At 37.9% G+C, this 19,097-nt stretch overlaps 1 protein-coding gene across 1 annotated transcript in view; it reads right to left on the reverse strand.

Annotated features, from left to right (window-relative positions):
• Nucleotides 1-916: 916 nt before the first annotated feature.
• Nucleotides 917-19,097, reverse strand: part of LOC149233988 (uncharacterized) — a 206,892-nt gene continuing 188,711 nt past the window's right edge. The window contains exon 6 of the mRNA XM_089371700.1: nt 917-1,401. Within this exon, the coding sequence (XP_089227826.1) occupies nt 1,278-1,401 (124 nt within the window). The 3' untranslated portion in view covers nt 917-1,277. The remainder of the gene's footprint in view (nt 1,402-19,097) is intronic.

Genomic DNA, 19,097 nt, shown 5'->3' on the forward strand with positions numbered 1-19,097 from the left:
TTGTAAGTACCGTCTCTAATCCCCACAATATTTTTCCTGTTGACACATTCAACTAAATCTTGAAGGGTGTATAAGTAGAGAATCAACAAAAATATAGCATAGGAAAAGCTTTGAGAGGAGAAATCAGTAAGCTTTATTGATGGGAAGCGAGGAGAATATAGTGATAAAAATGACAACATTTTAGCAAGCAGCCTACAAGAATAAAATGAAAAATTTCAAAATGTGATTCTCAACATTAAATGTAACAAAACAAAGTGCAAGTGGAGTAAGATCCATTGACAGATCCAAATATCAATCAAGGCTCATGCTGTTCCATGAATAATCAAAGTTGTATGCTGATGTGTTCCACATTATGTTCTTTCTAGTACTTCATTTGAGCACACAAGCAGTCATCAGAGCCTTCTCTAGAGGTTGAGATCCTCTTGAAATCTGTCCCATGACACACCCCTATAAGCAAGTTATCTATATGTGAAGTTCCAACTCATAGTTCAAAAATACTCACAACTTTTTCTAAAATATCCTTTCTGATTTTATAAAAAAAAAATTTGTACTAAGAAGCAAGTCATCATAAAAGCTACTTGTATTAGGTTCTTATGGTCACAATAATTCCTAACCTCATTTTTTCCTTCCCCTTATTGAATTTCTCTATGATATCATTTCAAATTCTCCTTATAATACGATTTTGAATAGCTTACGTACCCATCAGAAAGTTGGACTTGGGGCCCATGTACGTGTTTATAATGCTACAGTTCAGTAGAAATCTTTCTCATCAAACCAGCCATCTGGTAAATAAGTTCGGGTCAGACAAGTTTTTGATTAAGCCATTGATAGATGCATGCTGCTGAAACTTTGGTTGATACCCAGTGGATCCAATGGTCCAATGGGAACAATCAATATGCTCTTTTGCAATGACATGTCTCCAATAATGACTTCTTTAAATAGTATATATAATCAAATTGAAAAGGTGCATAAAAGCAGGTAGTATGTCATGATTTTCCCGGGAATATAAGCCTCAAAATTACTTATCTATCATCCTGGTTTAAACCTACAGTGCACTGAAATATGCAGCAAGAATGTGATGCACAGCGTAAAGAATAAAGACAAAATTGGACAGCTAAATAAAAGGACTCTGGAGAAAATTAAGCTCCACAAGTTTGATAGACGTTATTAAAATTTTTAGATACCGCTGCTTGGTAAGATACTAAAAAGCACGTTATAAACATAGTCACCACATTAAATCCACCAGAACATTTTACAGACAATCATTAAGTATTGTCTTATTTTGGGGAAGCCCATTGTTGACTAAGTCGAGATTTTGTCCAAGGATCCAAAGGTGGCCTTTGAGGAGGTTGGGGAGCAGCTGGTTTGGCTTGTTTCAATTCATTCTCGTGGTCGATAAATCTGCAAGTCATCAACGAATCAAATGATTAATCATTCCTTTCATGAGAAATACTCCAAGAAAGTGTAAGATATCATTCCAGGTTACATAGTCATTGTTCTTAAATATTTTAGAAGAGAGCTAATGAGGAACAACACATCATAATATGGTCTCACACATCAATTTGGTGTGTGGCTAGGCCATGATGTTAAAATTAAATTATTACTATTCATAGTAAGATAACTTGCATTTACCATCACGTAGACAAAACTATTAGTCAAATAGGGACCATAAGACATGACACCAAAATAATGTTAGTATGAAAAAGGACACTCAGCGTTCAACCAAGAAGTGAAATTAATGCTGCTGATACAAGCGATGAAGGCCAGTATCGTAATGATAGTAACTTGCATGGCACAATGTCTTTGTGATGTATATTACTCAGACATATTTTGTAATCCAGCAGTCAGTTCAATGTAACAGTACATAAATAACAAAACTTCGAGGATGTTCGAAAATCAACTCTAGGGCAAGCCATTGCGAATATTGAATTGAATCGACGATAAAGATAGTGACCACAAAAATTCATTTATAAAAAAAGGCATAAATAGATCACCCAAATATTGACCATGAGAGAGAGGTAACATGTATTGGGAATCACTAAAGATTATTTTACCTACAAGGAACACAATCAGAATTGCTCTATTTTAGGTTAAAAATCATTCATCCTCAAGCTAGTATCTGTCAGGGAAATGAAATATCTAATCAGGCAAAGCAGTGTTCAGATCCAATTGGGCTTTTCCATTAAAAACTTGGTACGTAATACATATCCATTATGACAATCAGATACTTTTTGCCTTGATCAAAGAATTCCAAGTAAAATTACACATGATGAGTGATTATTGCTGGCTGCTTAGAGAGTCTATCATTCATTTCCTTCCTTGCAAAAGTAAGAGAGAGATTGATCAACCTATTGGATTGGATCTAATGGTGCTTAAACTTGTAGTTTCAACATTCATAATAACAATATCCTTTATTTTCATCCAATAAATGAGAAACTTATGTCAAAGTCTAAGAGAAAAGGAACAGATAATGCTGAGAAATATAGCTCAAACAAAAGTTTCTTGCATGGGTTAGGTATGAACATGCAAGAAGTAGTTCAAAACAACTTCTAGTGACCAGTTAGTAAAAGTGGAAAATAATACCATGTTGTAATTTCACTTAAATAAATACAAGTGAAAGTCAAATTTTCTATATTCTTCTAGTCTTTGAAATCTAAATGAAATATTCTAGATATTATTAAATGTTAAGAATTGATATGAGCAAAACAGGACAAGCAGAGTGGCAGAAAAGTCCTCAAGCCATTCTCATTCATCTAGTATTGATCTCAAGATCTGAATTTATAATACATCAATGGATCATTGTAGATCTAGATCTCACTGACAACTCATCAGTGGATCATGACAACACCTCATCAAAGATAAAGATTACAACTCATGGCAATTGTATTCTCAGACTTTATGATTGTATAGGGACTCGTAATCTAACATTCTCCCCCTCAATCACAACTCTATATAATTTACCAATAACTTTTGTCATCTTCAATCTAAAACTATTGAACTGAAATTCGATGAATAATGTGGTGGTTTTTGGTTTACCAACTGTTTTACTTCATCAATTTCCCTCCCCCCCGAAAGATGTAGGAAAGTTTCTTTTATCATTGTGTTCTCCCTTTTGAGGCATGGGGAGTACCATCTTTCACTTCAAAAAATATATAGAATTAGATTTAGGTCATGCCCAAAATCAATTGGAATACTTGCTTGAGAGCTTTTTGCTTTTTCTTTTTCTTCTTTTTTGTATGTCTTTACCTCTGTCTTGACTAGGCAATAAGGCCGATGCAACTTCTTTACTTGTAGATGTTGATTTTTTTGTGTAGCATCATGAGGTATACCCACATGACTAAGTCGACCTAGAAGAAATATGAAAAAATAAAATAAAATTTGATTTTTGGAGCATCAAGTCAGCCCAACTCATGAAGGGGTGTGTCCCTTGGGTTATTTCACCCCCATTCGACAAATATAAATATATGATGTGATGCCTCATTCTCTCATATAAAAGAAAGTCTGAGATTTGTTTTCAAAGGTTATCTTTTCTACTTTTATCTCTCTCTCTCTTGGCCGCACATGTGGAGAAAGAAGTCTGAGTTTATCAGTTGTTTAACCAAGTGATTTGACTGGGCGTTGACCACCGAAGAGGCCAAGTTTGACTGCAAAACAGGGAAAAGTTGACCATGGGTTTGACTGCATGTGTTGATCATGGGTCCGAGTTGATTGCCAGTCAAGTTGACCATAGGGCTAATTTTGAGCAGGTCAAAGTTTGACTGCATATTTGAATTTTGGCTTGTTTGACCAGCATTGACTTGCTAAAGTTTTTGACCAAGTCTGATTAGTATTTGACTTGGATTATTGGCACAGATTTCTAGACAAGTTGTTGATTTGTAAACCTTGCTGAAGAATAACTTATCCTAAAGAAAAGTTGTTGAGTTGTTTCCCAAGGTTGGGTTTCCCACAGAAAAATTATTGTCTCTATTGTGCATGGTTGTCTTTCTTTGACCTTTACTATTTCCACTGCATTTATCGTTGATATTTTTCTGAAGTGTAATTGCTCAATGATATAAGTGGCATAAGAATATTGTGTGAAATCATTAGGAAGTAATTATCTGGCAGAAAATTGTATTTTACTGTGTATCTTGTAGAAAAATCAACATGGTATCATAGTTTTGTTGAAAGAGCAGACATTGAAGTTAGCCTAAGAGACAAGTATTCGGCAGCTTGATTGGATATTTTGATTTCTTGTCAAAATGGTGCCAAGTCACAGAAAGGAAAAATAGATGGATGGTGTCATTCCAGAGCCAGAGGGAGCTGAGGAGAAAAGTCCTTTTCTCCACCCTTTCAGGCACTATTACCAATAGCAGTGATGTCCGGTTGGTGGACAGTGGTGCTTCTAGGCACATGACATGTTTTCGAGATTCTCTCATTGATTTGATAGAGAGGGATTCAGCATTACAGGTGGAACTTGGAGACAATGCCATGTATGCAGTGAAAGGAGCTGGGTCAGCTTTGTTTCAACTAGAGTCCAGATATTCACTACACATGAGAGATGTTTTGTATGTACCAGGATTATTGAAGAATTTGTTCTCTATCTCAGCACTAGAAGATAGAGGTTATTGAGTTGCATTTATGGATGGTAACATTCTTATATGGCCTAAGGGATCAAGCATGGACTCAGAAGAAGTAATTGGTGTTCGATAGGGAGGTCTATACAGACTGATAGGATGAACAACCCAAGCATTGGTACATGACAGTATGAGTTTATGTGAGTTATTGCATCGAAGATTTGCTCATCTGCATTACAAGGCTTTACCTGCATTGAGGCAAGATGGTTGCAGGTCTTCCAGAGCTACTGTAGTATACCTAGGGGGGATAATATGGGGTACAGAGGGAGGTACCCAAGGGAATAATGTAATAATGAGATGGACAATAGTAATAAATAAGGTGGTTAGCCCGTATCATGTAAGGGACCACAAATAGTTAGCAATAATGTAATAAGCCCATGGTATTAGATAGATGGTATTGAGGGAACCATGGTAATGACCCATGGTATTGTATGTATGAGGCCTATATAGAGGCTAGAGACTCCACATTGAGGGATGTCAAGGATTATTATATGAACAGGCATATGGCTTGTGGAGTGCTCTCCTTCCTTAAGGAGTGAATGTATGGTGTTGCCCTACCTTAAGGGTTTGATTAATAAAGAAGCATTTTTATATTCAAATCTTATATGGCCTAAGGGATCAAGCATGGACTCAGAAGAAGTAATTGGTGTTCGATAGGGAGGTCTATACAGACTGATAGGATGACCAACCCAAGCATTGGTACATGACAGTATGAGTTTATGTGAGTTATCGCATCGAAGATTTGCTCATCTACATTACAAGGCTTTACCTGCATTGAGGCAAGATGGTTGCAGGTCTTCCAGAGCTACTGTAGTATACCTAGGGGGGATAATATGGGGTACAAAGGGAGGTACCCAAGGGAATAATGTAATAATGAGATGGACAATAGTAATAAATAAGGTGGTTAACCCATCATGTAAGGGACCACAAGTAGTTAGCAATAATGTAATAAGCCCATGGTATTGGATAGATGGTATTGAGGGAACCATGGTAATGACTCGTGGTATTGTATGTATGAGGCCTATATAGAGGCTAGAGACTCCACATTGAGGGATGTCAAGGATTATTATATGAACAGGCATATGGCTTGTGGAATGCTCTCCTTCCTTAAGGAGTGAATGTATGGTGTTGCCCTACATTAAGGGTTTGATTAATAAAGAAGCATTTCTATATTCAGATCTTGTTATTACGTGGGTTTATTTCTATTATCTTATATTATTTCTATTATCTTATATTTTTATTTCTATTATCTTATATTATTTCTATTATCTTATATCTTTAGATCAGATCCATAACAAGATCTGAATATAGAAATACTTCTTTATTAATCAAAACTTTAAGGTAGGGCAACACCATACATTCACTCCTTAAGGAAGGAGAGCACTCCACAAGCCATATGCTTGTTCATACAATAATCCTTGACATCCCTCAATGTGGAGTCTCTAGCCTCTATATAGGCCTCATACATACAATACCATGAGTCATTACCATGGTTCCCTCAATACCATCTATCTAATACCATGGGCTTATTACATTATTGCTAACTACTTGTGGTCCCTTACATGATACGGGTTAACCACCTTATTTATTACTATTGCCCATCCCATTATTACATTATTCCCTTGGGTACCTCCCTCTGTACCCCATATTATCCCCCCTAGGTATACTACAGCTACAGGTAGAACATGATGGCGTTTGCAAGGGTCATGCACTCATTTCTGAGTCATTGATGCAAGAGCATCCAACCTCCAAGTCAAATACATTTGACTAGACCTAGAGGTTTTGATTTACGAAGGGAGTTGGTTCCCTAATGGTTAATTATTTGTAATTTTCTATGTTTCTAGGGAATTCTATAAGGACTGTAATATTGATGTAATCGGCGTGTAATCAAATCTTCTTCTAAGAAGAGATCTCGGGAGGTTGAATTAGTTAGAGATATCTTGGGATAGGCTAGAGGATTTTGTGGATCTAAAGGATCCTTAGGATTACTAGTTGAGAATATTGTGGATTTGAACTAATTCTAGTTCAGGATCCTTTGGTATAATTTGTAAGCCTAAGGGCAACAAGAGTCATCAAGAGAGGAGAATAGGAAGGATTGGAGGCCAAGTATGGTCACGAGGCCAAGAAGGGTCAAATGAGTGGGTTGGAAACATAGAGAGGGGGGTGAATCAGTATTTCTTAGCAATCAACAATTTATTAATCTTTTCAGGGCATTAGTTAATCTTCAGTAGTATTTAACATTAACCAGTATCAGATAGCAAAAGCAATAAAAAACACCATTCAACAATGCACAATAATCAAGACAATGGACCCAAAGATTTTTAGGTGGAAAACCCCCTCTGTGTCAAAAATCATTGAACGCTTCTTAATATTTGTCTTCTTCTTCAAAAAGAACAATTACATCAAGTTTTCAGCTCCAACTGATGGAGGCTCCAACCTGTAGGATGCTCCAACACCCTGTTTACCAACTACAACTAGGAGGATGCTCCAACATGTGAAATTTTCAACTATTGTAAATTATTCTTCTAACTGTAAATGAATTAGCATAACAAATAATTCACAACTAACAATTTTCACCAAAATAATACTGGCGCACACAAAAATATAACACCGTTATTTTTGGACAAAAAGTCCCCAGAAAAACCCAATGTGGGAAGACCGATGCAGCAGCTAAGGGTCTATTATTAAGCAACAGTGAGAAATTCTTAGTACAACTGGATGCCGAAATCTGGCAATCCTACAGAGAAAAATACTGGCAAAAAATATTATGAGGAATTTTCCACCCCAAAAGTAATCTGAGCTCTGACTGTTAGCTCCAAGTGAGTTGTCCAAACTGGCCTGCGCAGACCCTACGTCACCTCTATGCAGCCTGCCAAACGCACTGACACCAATAGTTGCTACTCAAGTCGTCTTCTCTGTTGCTAACTGAGAAATTGTTTCTCCGACACTCTGGAAAAACTTTCTGGCCTTTGGAACTGAAAATGAGCTTCTCTCCAGCAAGATCAAATTTCCCTCTAGAGGCTACTGCACAGACCTTGCGTCAGCCTCTTTGTGGATATCTCTGCCTCTCTGCAAGCTACTCTCTGGAACTGGAAGACTTCCTCTAAACTCATTGTCTCTGCCCCTCTTTGTCTCTACATCCCCTCTCTGGCTCGAACTCTTCCAATAGAATGTTGTTGCTCTATGGAAAGTCAAACTGCCCAAGGAAATCGATCTCAAGTGTATTCATCCATCTACCCATCGACCTCTTCTTATACTACTGCACATCCCTTGCGTCAGCCTCTCTATGGATATCTCTGCTTTCTGCAAGCTACTCTCTGGAACTAGAAGACTTCCTTTGAACTCACTGTCTCTGCCCCTTTCTGTCTCTATGTCCCCTATCTGGCTCGAACTCTTCTGATAGAATGTTGCTTCTCTATGGAAAATCGAATTGCCCAAAGAAATTGATCTCAAGTGTATTCATCCATCTACCCATCGACCTCTTCTTATAATCTCCAGTTGGGAATCCAACGGAAAATATTAAAAGTTAATTAATTGTTGAGATCATTTCCTAGTCGATCCGTGTGAGTTTCTAGAGAAATCTCACCTTCCTCAATTAATTGTTGTTAATTAATCATTCTCCCTAAGTTAGTCTTAGGAAAAATTTATAGATTGATTAGTTTACTTAATTAAGGCATTTCTAGGTGGATTTTCTTGAAACCTTTTCTAGGTTATGGAGTCCTAGTGTTTCTTAGCCTCTCTGACAACTGTCGAGACTAGAACACCATCTGATGCTACAAAAACTAACACTCCCTCTTAGCGAGGAAGGTGTTCTAGTGTTGAACTGCTACAACACCCTGTCTCTACATCATCCTCCATACACACTGATAATGTTTGGCCACTGTGACTACCTGCCACTGCCCACCAATCACTACGCAACTCTGATGTTGCATCTGTGGTGCTACTCTGCTATACCACTGCCAACTCCCTCTTAACTGTTGTTGTTGCTACTGCAACTGAGAAGCATCCAAAACACTGAATCAACTGTCTCTATGTTGCATCTGTCTCCTGATCATCTGACCGCTACTAGCCTCTTCACGGTGCAATGAGGAATTTGTGCTACTGTTGACTCTACTACTAAGCCTCTTGCTTTGCTATCAAAACTGCTCTATGCTCGTCAGCACTTGACTGCAACAAGTCTGCAACTGTCACTCTGGAATCTAACTGCATAAACTGACATTGATCCTCGTGCTACTGAATATTGTGGGCCCACGTATCAAGGAAATAAGGAAACACCAACAGATGCTTACTTCAATGGAGCCTGCCCAAATCTCAGCGCAACTCTGGGACTATAACTCCATATCGCCCCACCTCACTCCTAGAGGTATAGCTCTAAACATGGCGAAGTCTTCCACTAGCCAAGAGGACAACTTGTTTATCTCTACGGATGCTACCGCCTGGTCCTGCTTCTTCTACTTGTCCTTCTTCCTTTGAGGACACTGAAGCACTTGACCTTAGATAGGTCCTACTTTTTCTTCTTCTTCTCCTCTGTGAACTTTGACCCTGACTGAGACCCTTTGATGCAAGGACCACATTATCTTCCTCCTTCTCACCTTTCGAACCCTTACTGTTGTTGCCATTGACGGAGGTCTTCACAAGTGCTCGCCTCATCTTCTCCTGTTGCGGATTTGACCACATCCTATCCCACCTAGGTAGAGTATCTCATCCTAAGATGCCTTGGACGAAGATCTCCCAATCCTCTAAGACATTGTTTAGGGCCAAAGGCACAAGCTCTGTATCTTGAGGCGCTTCCCTAACAGATGCAAGTTGATCCCGAAATCCTTGAATTCTAGTGAGAAAGGGATTTATGCCTTCACCCTTATGCATCCTGATGTTTCTCAGCTTTTCTTTCAAGAACATCTTCTGTTGCTCAGAAGGATTCTGGTATAGATGTGCAAGAGCATCCCACATCTCCTTGGCCATATTCTTGGCCGATATATACGAGACTATATGGTCCCGAACTCCATCCAGGATCATTCATTTCGTCTTGGCCATCTCCTTCTTGAATTCCTTCAGCTGATCTGCATCAATAGGTTCTGCCACAACGTTCTTTGCATAGGTCTTCAAGCCAAATTCATCTACTATTCATAACATCCTAACCTTCCAGATGACGTAGTTGGAGGCTCCCTCCAACCTATCCTGATCTCTAAGCCCAGTTGTGGTCATCTCTGCAAAAAATGAAACTGGAATGGAAATCTCCCTCTTTCTCCTACTCAGTTGTTGATTCTTCTATTCGTACTACCTTCTGGGGTGAGAAAATCTACTTGCAGTTACTGCCGACTACAACTGGAAATTTGGATTTCTAAGCCAAAACACTCTGTGAGAAATCTTCCACTGCGTGTGCACTTTCTCTTCCACCCAGCGTTGATTCTACTCTAGCAAAACTGCTGTAAAAACCTTTTGCGACCAAACATGGAATTTTATCAGCGAAAATACTGATCTGCTCCACCGGAATTGCTTCATGGCTTTACTACTGCCTGCTAAAACTGTTACTAGGCTCTGCGAATTTTTCCTTCCACCTGCACTAGAAAAATCAAACCCTCTGCGTGGTAGTTTGAACTACTAAGCCAGCCTCTGTGCAAAATTGGAAATCGAACTGTCAGACTCCCTCTGAATTTGGACGATTTCTTCCTTCCACTTTTGAGCTTCCTGTATGATCAAATCTGCTTTGATACCATGTGAAATTTTCAACTATTGCAGCAACTGCAAATTATTCTTCTAACTATAAATTAATTAGTAGTTTACTTGCTACGGAAAACAACGAATAACTCACAACTAAAATTTTCACCAAAATAATACTGGCGCACAAACACAAAAATATAGCACCGTTATTTTTGGACAAAATCCCTCGGAAAAACCCAATGTGGGAAAACCGATGCAGCAGCTGAGGGTTTTTATTATTAAACAATAGTGAGAAATTATGAGTACAACTGAATGCCGAAATCTGGCAATCCTACAGAGAAAAATACTAGCAAAAATATTATAAGCAATTTTCCTCACCCCACAGGAAATCTTGGCTCTGATTGCCAGCTCCAAGTGAGTCGTCCAAACTGACCTGTGCAGACCTTGTGTCACCTCTGCGCAGCTTGCCAAACGCACAACCTCGAACAGCTACTACTCAAATCATCATGTCTGCTGCTGGCTGAGAAACTATCTCTCTAACACTCTGGAAAAATTTTCCAACCTCTGGAACTGAAAACGATCTTCTCTCCAGCAAGATCGAATTGCCCTCTAGAGGCTACTCCGCAACCCTTGCGTCAACCTCTCTATGGATATCTCTACCTCTCTACAAGTTACTCTCTGGAACTGGAAGACTTCCTCCGAAACCATTGTCTTTGCGTCCCCTCTCTGGCTCGAACTCTTCCAGCGAAATGTTGATGCTACTCTCTGCAAAATTGAACTGCCCAAAAAAATCGATCTCAAGTGTATTCATCCATCTACCCATCGACCTCTCCTTATAATCTCCAATTGGGACTCCAACGGCCAAGATTAAAACTCAATCAATGGTTGAGATCATTTCCTAATCAATCTGTGTGAGTTTCTAGAGAAATATCACCTTCCTCAATTAATTGTTGTTAATTAATCATTTTCCCTAAATTAGACTTAGGAAAACTTTAATTATTGATTAATTAACTTAATTAAGATATTTCTAGGTGGATTTTCTTGAAACCTTTTATGGGTTTTGGAGTCCTAGTGTTTCTTAGCCTGACTGACAACCGTCAAGACTAGAGCACCATCTGATGCTACAAAAACTAACACAATGCCCTAGATCTCAGGCTCCAACCTTACAGATGCTCCAACACCCTATGCACCAACTGCAACCGAATGGACGCTCCAAATGTTGAGAATTGGGTAGGGTGAACATTATTTTAAATTCTCTTACATGATTACTACTTGTGTAACGCTTCTTGTATTATCGTTGTCCTTTATTATTATTTATGTGCAATACATCAAATAGCAATCAAAAACAATAAGAAAGGTAACATAATGATTAGGCTTCAAGGCAGGGCTAAAACCCCTCCTCTTGAGGGGAAAACCCACAACTCTATTCTTATAGATTCTTCACTAGATGAGTACACTGACCTTGACAAATATACTTGACCAGAACTGCCTCTCCTAGATCAAGACACGGTCATCCTTCCTTGCAGCACCTTATAGCACTTAGTAGCATTATCATCATTATGTAGTTGTGAAACCCATCAGAAGTCTATCCTTATTCATCTGAAACAGTGTCTCTTCGAGATTGTCTCACTATGACATCTGAATTCTTTTGTGGCATCCGAATTGTTCCACTTGACATCCGAATTCTTCTGACATTCGAACTGTTCCACTCTGGCACATACCCGAAATTGTCACTGTTAAGTCCCTATACTATTAGTGTAACCCCTTATTGTTATTAGTACAACCCCCCTATTATATTGTTGTGCCCATGTAGTCCCCATATTGTTATTATTGTGCCCCATAGAAGCCCACTATTGTTATTATTGTGCCCTCGCATTAGTATTGTTATGTCGGCTCTGATTATATTATGACCCCTTAGAATCCTATATATAGAAAGGAGGTCTTGTCATTTGTATCATCTAAGAATTGTTCATTTGTGTAATGTAAAGGAGGTTGCCCCCTCGAAGAGGCTTATTTCTAAGGCGTTCATCTATCTTTTCTATCTTTTTGTGAGCTGGCTTCATAACATTTGGTATTAGAGCTTTGGATTCTAGGGTTTCGCTGCTCCAAACAGGTCATCGTGGCATTTTCGCTATAACTTTGTTTCTGCGACGTTTCAGAAGCTAAAAAAAAACCCATTTGAGAAGAAATCAGAGTGAACCTCAGGTCCGAATTTCAAACCTTGTCTCGCTATATTTTCGGATATATGATCTAAGGAAGTTAGGGTTTTTGCAAACTCCCGAATTACATCTTAAACAGGTGACCTTGGGAAAATCGTCATAACTTTCTCTCTGAGCATCAGATTGAAATTTTAAGAAGTTACAAAAAGAGGACGGACTGTAGTTTTTGGTGTATCTTTCAGATCCGAAGGTCAAAACAATGACACATGGCACATCATACAAGATCGCTATTCTGAAAAGGTGTATAATCAGGTCATCTTGGGAGATTGTGCATAACGCTTTCTTGGAGAATCCAATTTCGATCAGATTGGTGACATTGGAAAGAGGACGCAGAGGACTACTACAGGTCGCGATTTCAGAACGGGAAGATCCGAAATTATAGAGTTACATTTGCTTCAAAATCAAGCTCCTAAAATCAAGAAAAAGCGAGAAGAGGAAGTTTGATGGCAAGGATTCGGTAAATTGAATACTATAGATGGAGAAATATTTTGATCTACATGGTGTACCACTGTTACAAAAGGTATGCATTGCATCTAATTATTTAGAACCGAATCAATTTTTATGGTATAAAGGGCTTCGTTCTCGTAAACCACTTGTCACGTGGTCAATTTTCACGGAGGAAATGATAGCACATTATGAGGATACAAAGAGAAACACCTTCTTTAGTCAAATGATAAATCTCAAACAAAAGTGTTCAATGGCAGAGCACATTGAGTACTTTCAAAAATTGAATATAAGGGAAAATGATATTCCAGAGAAGCAGAGGATTGATGTCTCCATAGGGACTTTAAAAGATAACATTCATCATGAGGTCCGTCTTTGGGGACTGATTCATTGAAGAAGGCATTCAGGTTGACAAGAAAAGTGGAAAACAAAATTATGGAAACAAGGAATTCTACGCCTCACAACTATAAACATGCAAGTGTTGTTTCTCCTAGCCTTCCACAACCTACAAGGGTGACACCACAACAATTGGAAGAAAAAAGAGAAAAAGGGCTTTGTTACAATTGTGATAGCAAATGCACTAAAGGTCATAGGTGTGCTGAGACGAAATTATTTTACATAGATTATGAAGAGGAGGAAGAAAAGGATCAAGAAACATCAAAAAAAGAGGATATACACCAGGAACCAACCCTAGAGAAAGAAGAAATGAATCCGACCATATCTTGTAAAGCATTGGCAAGAATTACCACTCCTCAAACTCTCACGATAGAAGGACATATCAAGAACAAAAAGGTTCAAGAAGTGAAAGATCACATCGAGAAAGAAGAAATGAATCCAACCATATCTTGTAATGCATTGGCCGGAATTACCACTCCTCAAACTATCAAGATAGAAAGACATATCAAGAAGAAAAATGTTCAAGTAAAAGATCACATCGAGCATCAAGAAATGAATCCGACCATATCTTGTAAAGCATTGGAAGAAATTATCACTCCTCAAACTCTAAAGATAGAAGGACATATCAAGAAGAAAAAAGTTCAAGCAGTGAAAGATCACATCGAGCATCAACAAGAAGTTCTCCAACTTTTAAAGGATAACGCCACTTTGGTGCAAAATTGAATGAAACAACAGGTAGATCAACATCACAGTGAAAATTGTTTTGATGTAGGTGATTGGGTATTTTTACAACTACATCTCAAGCAAGCTATTTATGAGAAGGAAATGTTGGCAATACTACATGCACTTAAGAAATGGCGACCTTACCTGATGGGAAGACACTCCAACTAAAAATGGATCATGATAGTCTTAAATACTTTTTAGAACAAAGATTATCTTAGAAGAACAAAAAAAATGGGTCACAAATATGTTGGGTTATGACATTGAAATCATCTACAAAAAAGGGAAGCAAAATGGTGTTACAGATGCACTCTCAAGAAAGGATGAGGATGTCGAAACATTGTTTTGTTCTATTTCTATTATCCAACTAGATTGGATAAATGAAGCAAGGGATGAATGGAAGGATGAAGGAGTGTGGCCACCAATTCAAAAGTTGTAGAAGATCCTAGTTCAAAAAATATTGCTTGAACTTGATGAGGAAGGAAAAATCATATTGGAACCTTGAGCAATCACAGAAACAAGAACCTGAAAGCTATGAAATAGATCAATTTCAGAGTATCTCATCAAGTGGAAGAACTTACCCGCTGAAGGTTCCACATGGGAGGACAAGAATTTATACAAAAGCATCAAGAACTACTCAAGCGTTGAGGACAACACTTTTTGAAGGAGAGGGGCATGTTAGGTCCTTATACTACTAGTGTAACCCCTTATTGTTATTAGTACAACCCCCTTATTATATTGTTGTGCCCATGTAGTCCCCATATTGTTATTATTGTGCCCCATAGAAGCCCACTGTTATTATTATTGTGCCCTTACATTATTATTGTCATGTCGGCTCTAATTATATTATGACCCCTTAGACTCCTACATATAGAAAGGAGGTCGTGTCATTTGTATCATCCAAGAATTGTTGATTTGTGTAATGTAAAGGAGGTTGCCCCCTCGAAGAGGCTTATTTCTAAGACATTCATCTATCTTTTCTATCTTTTTGTGAGCTGGTTTCATAACAGTCACTCTGTGTTATGATCCAAAAATCTCAGAGTGATCTGAAAACTGTGTTTCTCTACGAAAATCTCAGTGATCTGAAACTGTATCTCTCTGCGAAAATCTCAGTGATCTGAAAACTGTGTTTCTCTGCGAAAATCTCAGTGATCCGAAAACTGTGTTTCTCTATGAAAATCTCAATGATCCGAAAACTGTGTCTGCATTATGATCTAAGCTTCCTTTATATAGTGGTTGGTGCCTATATTTCAGCCGACCTGTCCTTTGTTTACCAACATGTCTCATAAGCAAGTCGACATGTCACTTATATATATATATATATATATATATATATATATATATATATATATTGAGGCCAATATGTATCCAAAGGGTGTGTCTCCATTTGAAGCCGACATGAAATCTTCATCATATATATATTAAAGCCGACATAGGATGACTGTGCTTGTCTAGATTAGAGGACTTTTACATAGACATTGTAACAACACTTCATATGAATCTAAATTATACATTTATGACAAGATGCCAAACCCCTAAAGACATCAAGAAGTATTTGACCTATAATAAAAACTTCTTGCTCATGAAACCCACGATGCAAGTATTACAAAATACATTTTATTATCTTTGTCTTCTTCATAAATTCATAATTACAAGTCATTATGAAGACCAAACCGAGTTAAATTCTACAACACTCCCTCTTAACTAGGGAGGTATTCATAATGATACCTAGTCACACTCAATCACTTTTGAAGAGATCTCATAAGAAGAGTCGGATTGGTAACACATCTATTTTAGCATTATAGTAACCAACATTGTTTCCACAGCAAGTCCTTGAATGACAGCTCTATCTCTCATCAAATCAGAGCACAATGTTGGCAAGACCAATGACTATAGACGCCTTCATCATTGTCTCTCAAGGTACATACCCACCCTGTGTTCACTCAGTATGACCTTCCAGGACTATTCTTCTCTTGGGTTCCCAGCCCTCAAAGAATATCGATCCTCTTGCCTACTCTTTTCTTGGATGCCCGACACATCCTCAAAGAGTCTCAGATGCCAAATGATTACCCAATCCTCCATTCTTTCTTCCCAAGTGAAGACAAGAATGTTGTGTCTATCTCTCCCTCTCAACTAGGGAATATATCCCTATTCCTATAAAGGAATGTTCCCAAGATCCTTCCGAATTAGGGATTTATCAAGGCTCCCTCTCAACTAGGGACTCTCTTTTCATCAGCAGTTTCTTCTTTGTGGGTCCTTCAGCTACTTGATCAATTTATTTCCTTGATGTCGTGAAATTCAATTGAGCTTCTTCCTTGTAGGGCATTAGCCATCAATCACTTTCTTCCTTAGTTCGTCATGTCATTCCTTTCTTCATGGAAAGTGGCCTTCTTGGTACATATCTGAAACCTTCTTCATATGGCTACTCTTTCTCATCATGCTTCTTTCAGGAATTTCTATTCACCACATGAATGTTAGTTGTACTTGCGTTTACAACTCTTGTTCTAGTAACCTGAAGCATAAAAACTGATAGCTTGTAGACTTGAATGTAAAAATAGTAAATACACAAGAGGTATTTGAAATAATAATAATTTATTATATATATATGTGTGTGTGTGTGTGTGATGAATGTTACAATGAAGACCTGCATATATATACCTAAGCAGGTGTCCTTTCATGACTGGGTATGTCATTTAGACATGCCTTTTCACTTAACTTAATGACTATTTAACATAATCAATATTTGATTATTTAATATTTACATTTATTTTATTTATTTACTTGTTATGAATTATATTCATAACATAGCCCCTTTCTTCAAAAGCTTTGTCCTCAAAGCTTTAATGTTGTCGATTTTCTTCACTTAGTGTCAGTCATCTTGAGGTATATAATCTGGCATTCGTCTCGTCACATAGTTCATCAGTGATATTCCTGAAGCATGAAAACTAATAGCTTGTAGGCTTGAATGTAAAAATACACGAGGTATTTAAAATAATAATTTATTAATATATATAAAATGTATAAGTGATATGAAAGTTACAATGAGGCGCTGCTTTTATACCTAAGCAGATGATCTTTCATGATTAGGCATGTCTTTTAGACATGCCTTTCAACTTAACTAATGACTATTTAACATAATCAATATTTGATTATTTAATATTTATATTAATTTTATTTATCTCACTTTTTATGAATCATATTCATAACAATTCCCCCTTTTTTTTCTTTTTTTAATATAATTTTTTTTAATAATAATAGTTTAGTATTTTTTTTTCTTTTAATTAAGTAAACTTAGTTATTATATTATATCGTTTTTATATGACTATAAATCAATTTTTTTTTTAAACCAACAGAGAGGTCTACTTCGGGTCACGTTGGTTGACCTTGACCGTGACTCCCCATTCTTCCGCGCATGAATATCGTGGCTCCTGCTATGTCTACCAATCATGGCCTCGTGGCTCAATGGGGACAGAGGCACCAATTGCAACGACGAGAGGTTGTTCGATTGGAAGGCGGCTGGATAATTGCAGAGGCGGGGGTTGCAGGTAAGGTGTCGACAAAATGGGGGGTCGAAGGTGGAAGCATGAAGGCGGGATTCCCTGGTCAGATTATGGGGGGAGATGAGCGGGATTCCCTGGCCGGTTTTGGGCGTTTTAAGTTTGAAATAGAAACGGACAAACCGGCGGAGAGGGAGAGGTTGGCTTTTCCAGAGCTTGGGATGGCGTGCAGTTGTCGTTGGCAAACACAGCATGAAAGATGCCAAGAAACCTGCGAAATAAAAATCGTAGTTGTCAACTTGATTTCGACATTTTCCTTTTTGCGACTGAAAACGGTGAAAACACATTATCATATCACAGTTTTTTATCATTCCCTCCTCCTGCAAAATTCACTATTGGAATAGCTCTCGATGGAGGATATTTGCAAAGTGCAAGTGCTAGGTGGCTCGTACCAGCTGGTTTAGAATCAATTTGCATTCATCCGAAAATAATCTTTGAATAGCGTTTTTCACTCGAACTTTTGTGTGGAAATTCAAGATTTCTACTCACATATCAATGTCTTTTAACACTAGTTCCCTAAAAAAAAATTATTGGTCCATATAGATCTATTAAATGGATGTTGTGAACATTGAAGTGGATGAAGACAGCGATCGCTTTGAAAATTTTGATAAAACTATGAATCAACTAATTGTACCTTACATTTTGTAGCTTTAGCTTTTCACCAATGGTGAAATGAAAAACTGAGAAAACCTCTTGAAGGTTGGTTTTAGGAATTTGCAGTTCACCTTAAAATGATAGCATGTACATTTATTACCAGTATAAGCTTTTGCAAAGCCTCCATGCTTTGACAAAAAATTATCATACTCATTTTCACCTGGAAATTTAGCATTCCCCGTAAACAGCATATGCTATAAAAAATGTGCAAGGCCCTGGGCATCCACTGGATCGGGAAAAGATCATGCCAAGCAAGTCCTAGCTTTGGTGTAGATAATACAGCCACATCACCCTCCTTGAATGACAACTTGTATTCATGTGTCGAAATAACTATGATGTCATACCAACATCTTTCTCGTTTGTCAACACTTTTGACACAAACCATCGAAAATGCATCTCTAGAATCTGCATCACAAAGCTCCTCCCAAGTGTTGTATAATTGTGCTTGACATTCCTCATATAACGAAGGCTCAAGCACTTGCACATATCCCTTTGCAGAAACAAACCTACCAGGCACACACTGGACCTCCATCTCACCTGGATGATGCCATAACTTTCCACTTGTCATCTCCCGATGAAGGCGCTCAATAGATGTGTCCTGATATGATGCATTTCCAAGTCCCTGCGTTTTGGATGCTGACAAATGGTTCCTGCCAATAGGCCTCTGATCCAATCAGTGCCTTGTTGGACCTGAAACTATTGTCAACTTTTGATTCAGAAGTTGTTGCCCTTTTCCATATTTTTGTTCTAGTCCTTGCTTCCATAAACTTTGCATTCGTACAAGTGATGGTAACCCTTCAACTGTAGTTTCTAAGTTACAGTTCATCCTTTTG

Source organism: Pinus tabuliformis, chromosome 8 (genome assembly GCF_031772625.1).
Source record: "Pinus tabuliformis cultivar Carrire ecotype Pingquan chromosome 8, CPIR1, whole genome shotgun sequence".
NCBI classification, from domain to species: Eukaryota; Viridiplantae; Streptophyta; class Pinopsida; order Pinales; family Pinaceae; genus Pinus; species Pinus tabuliformis.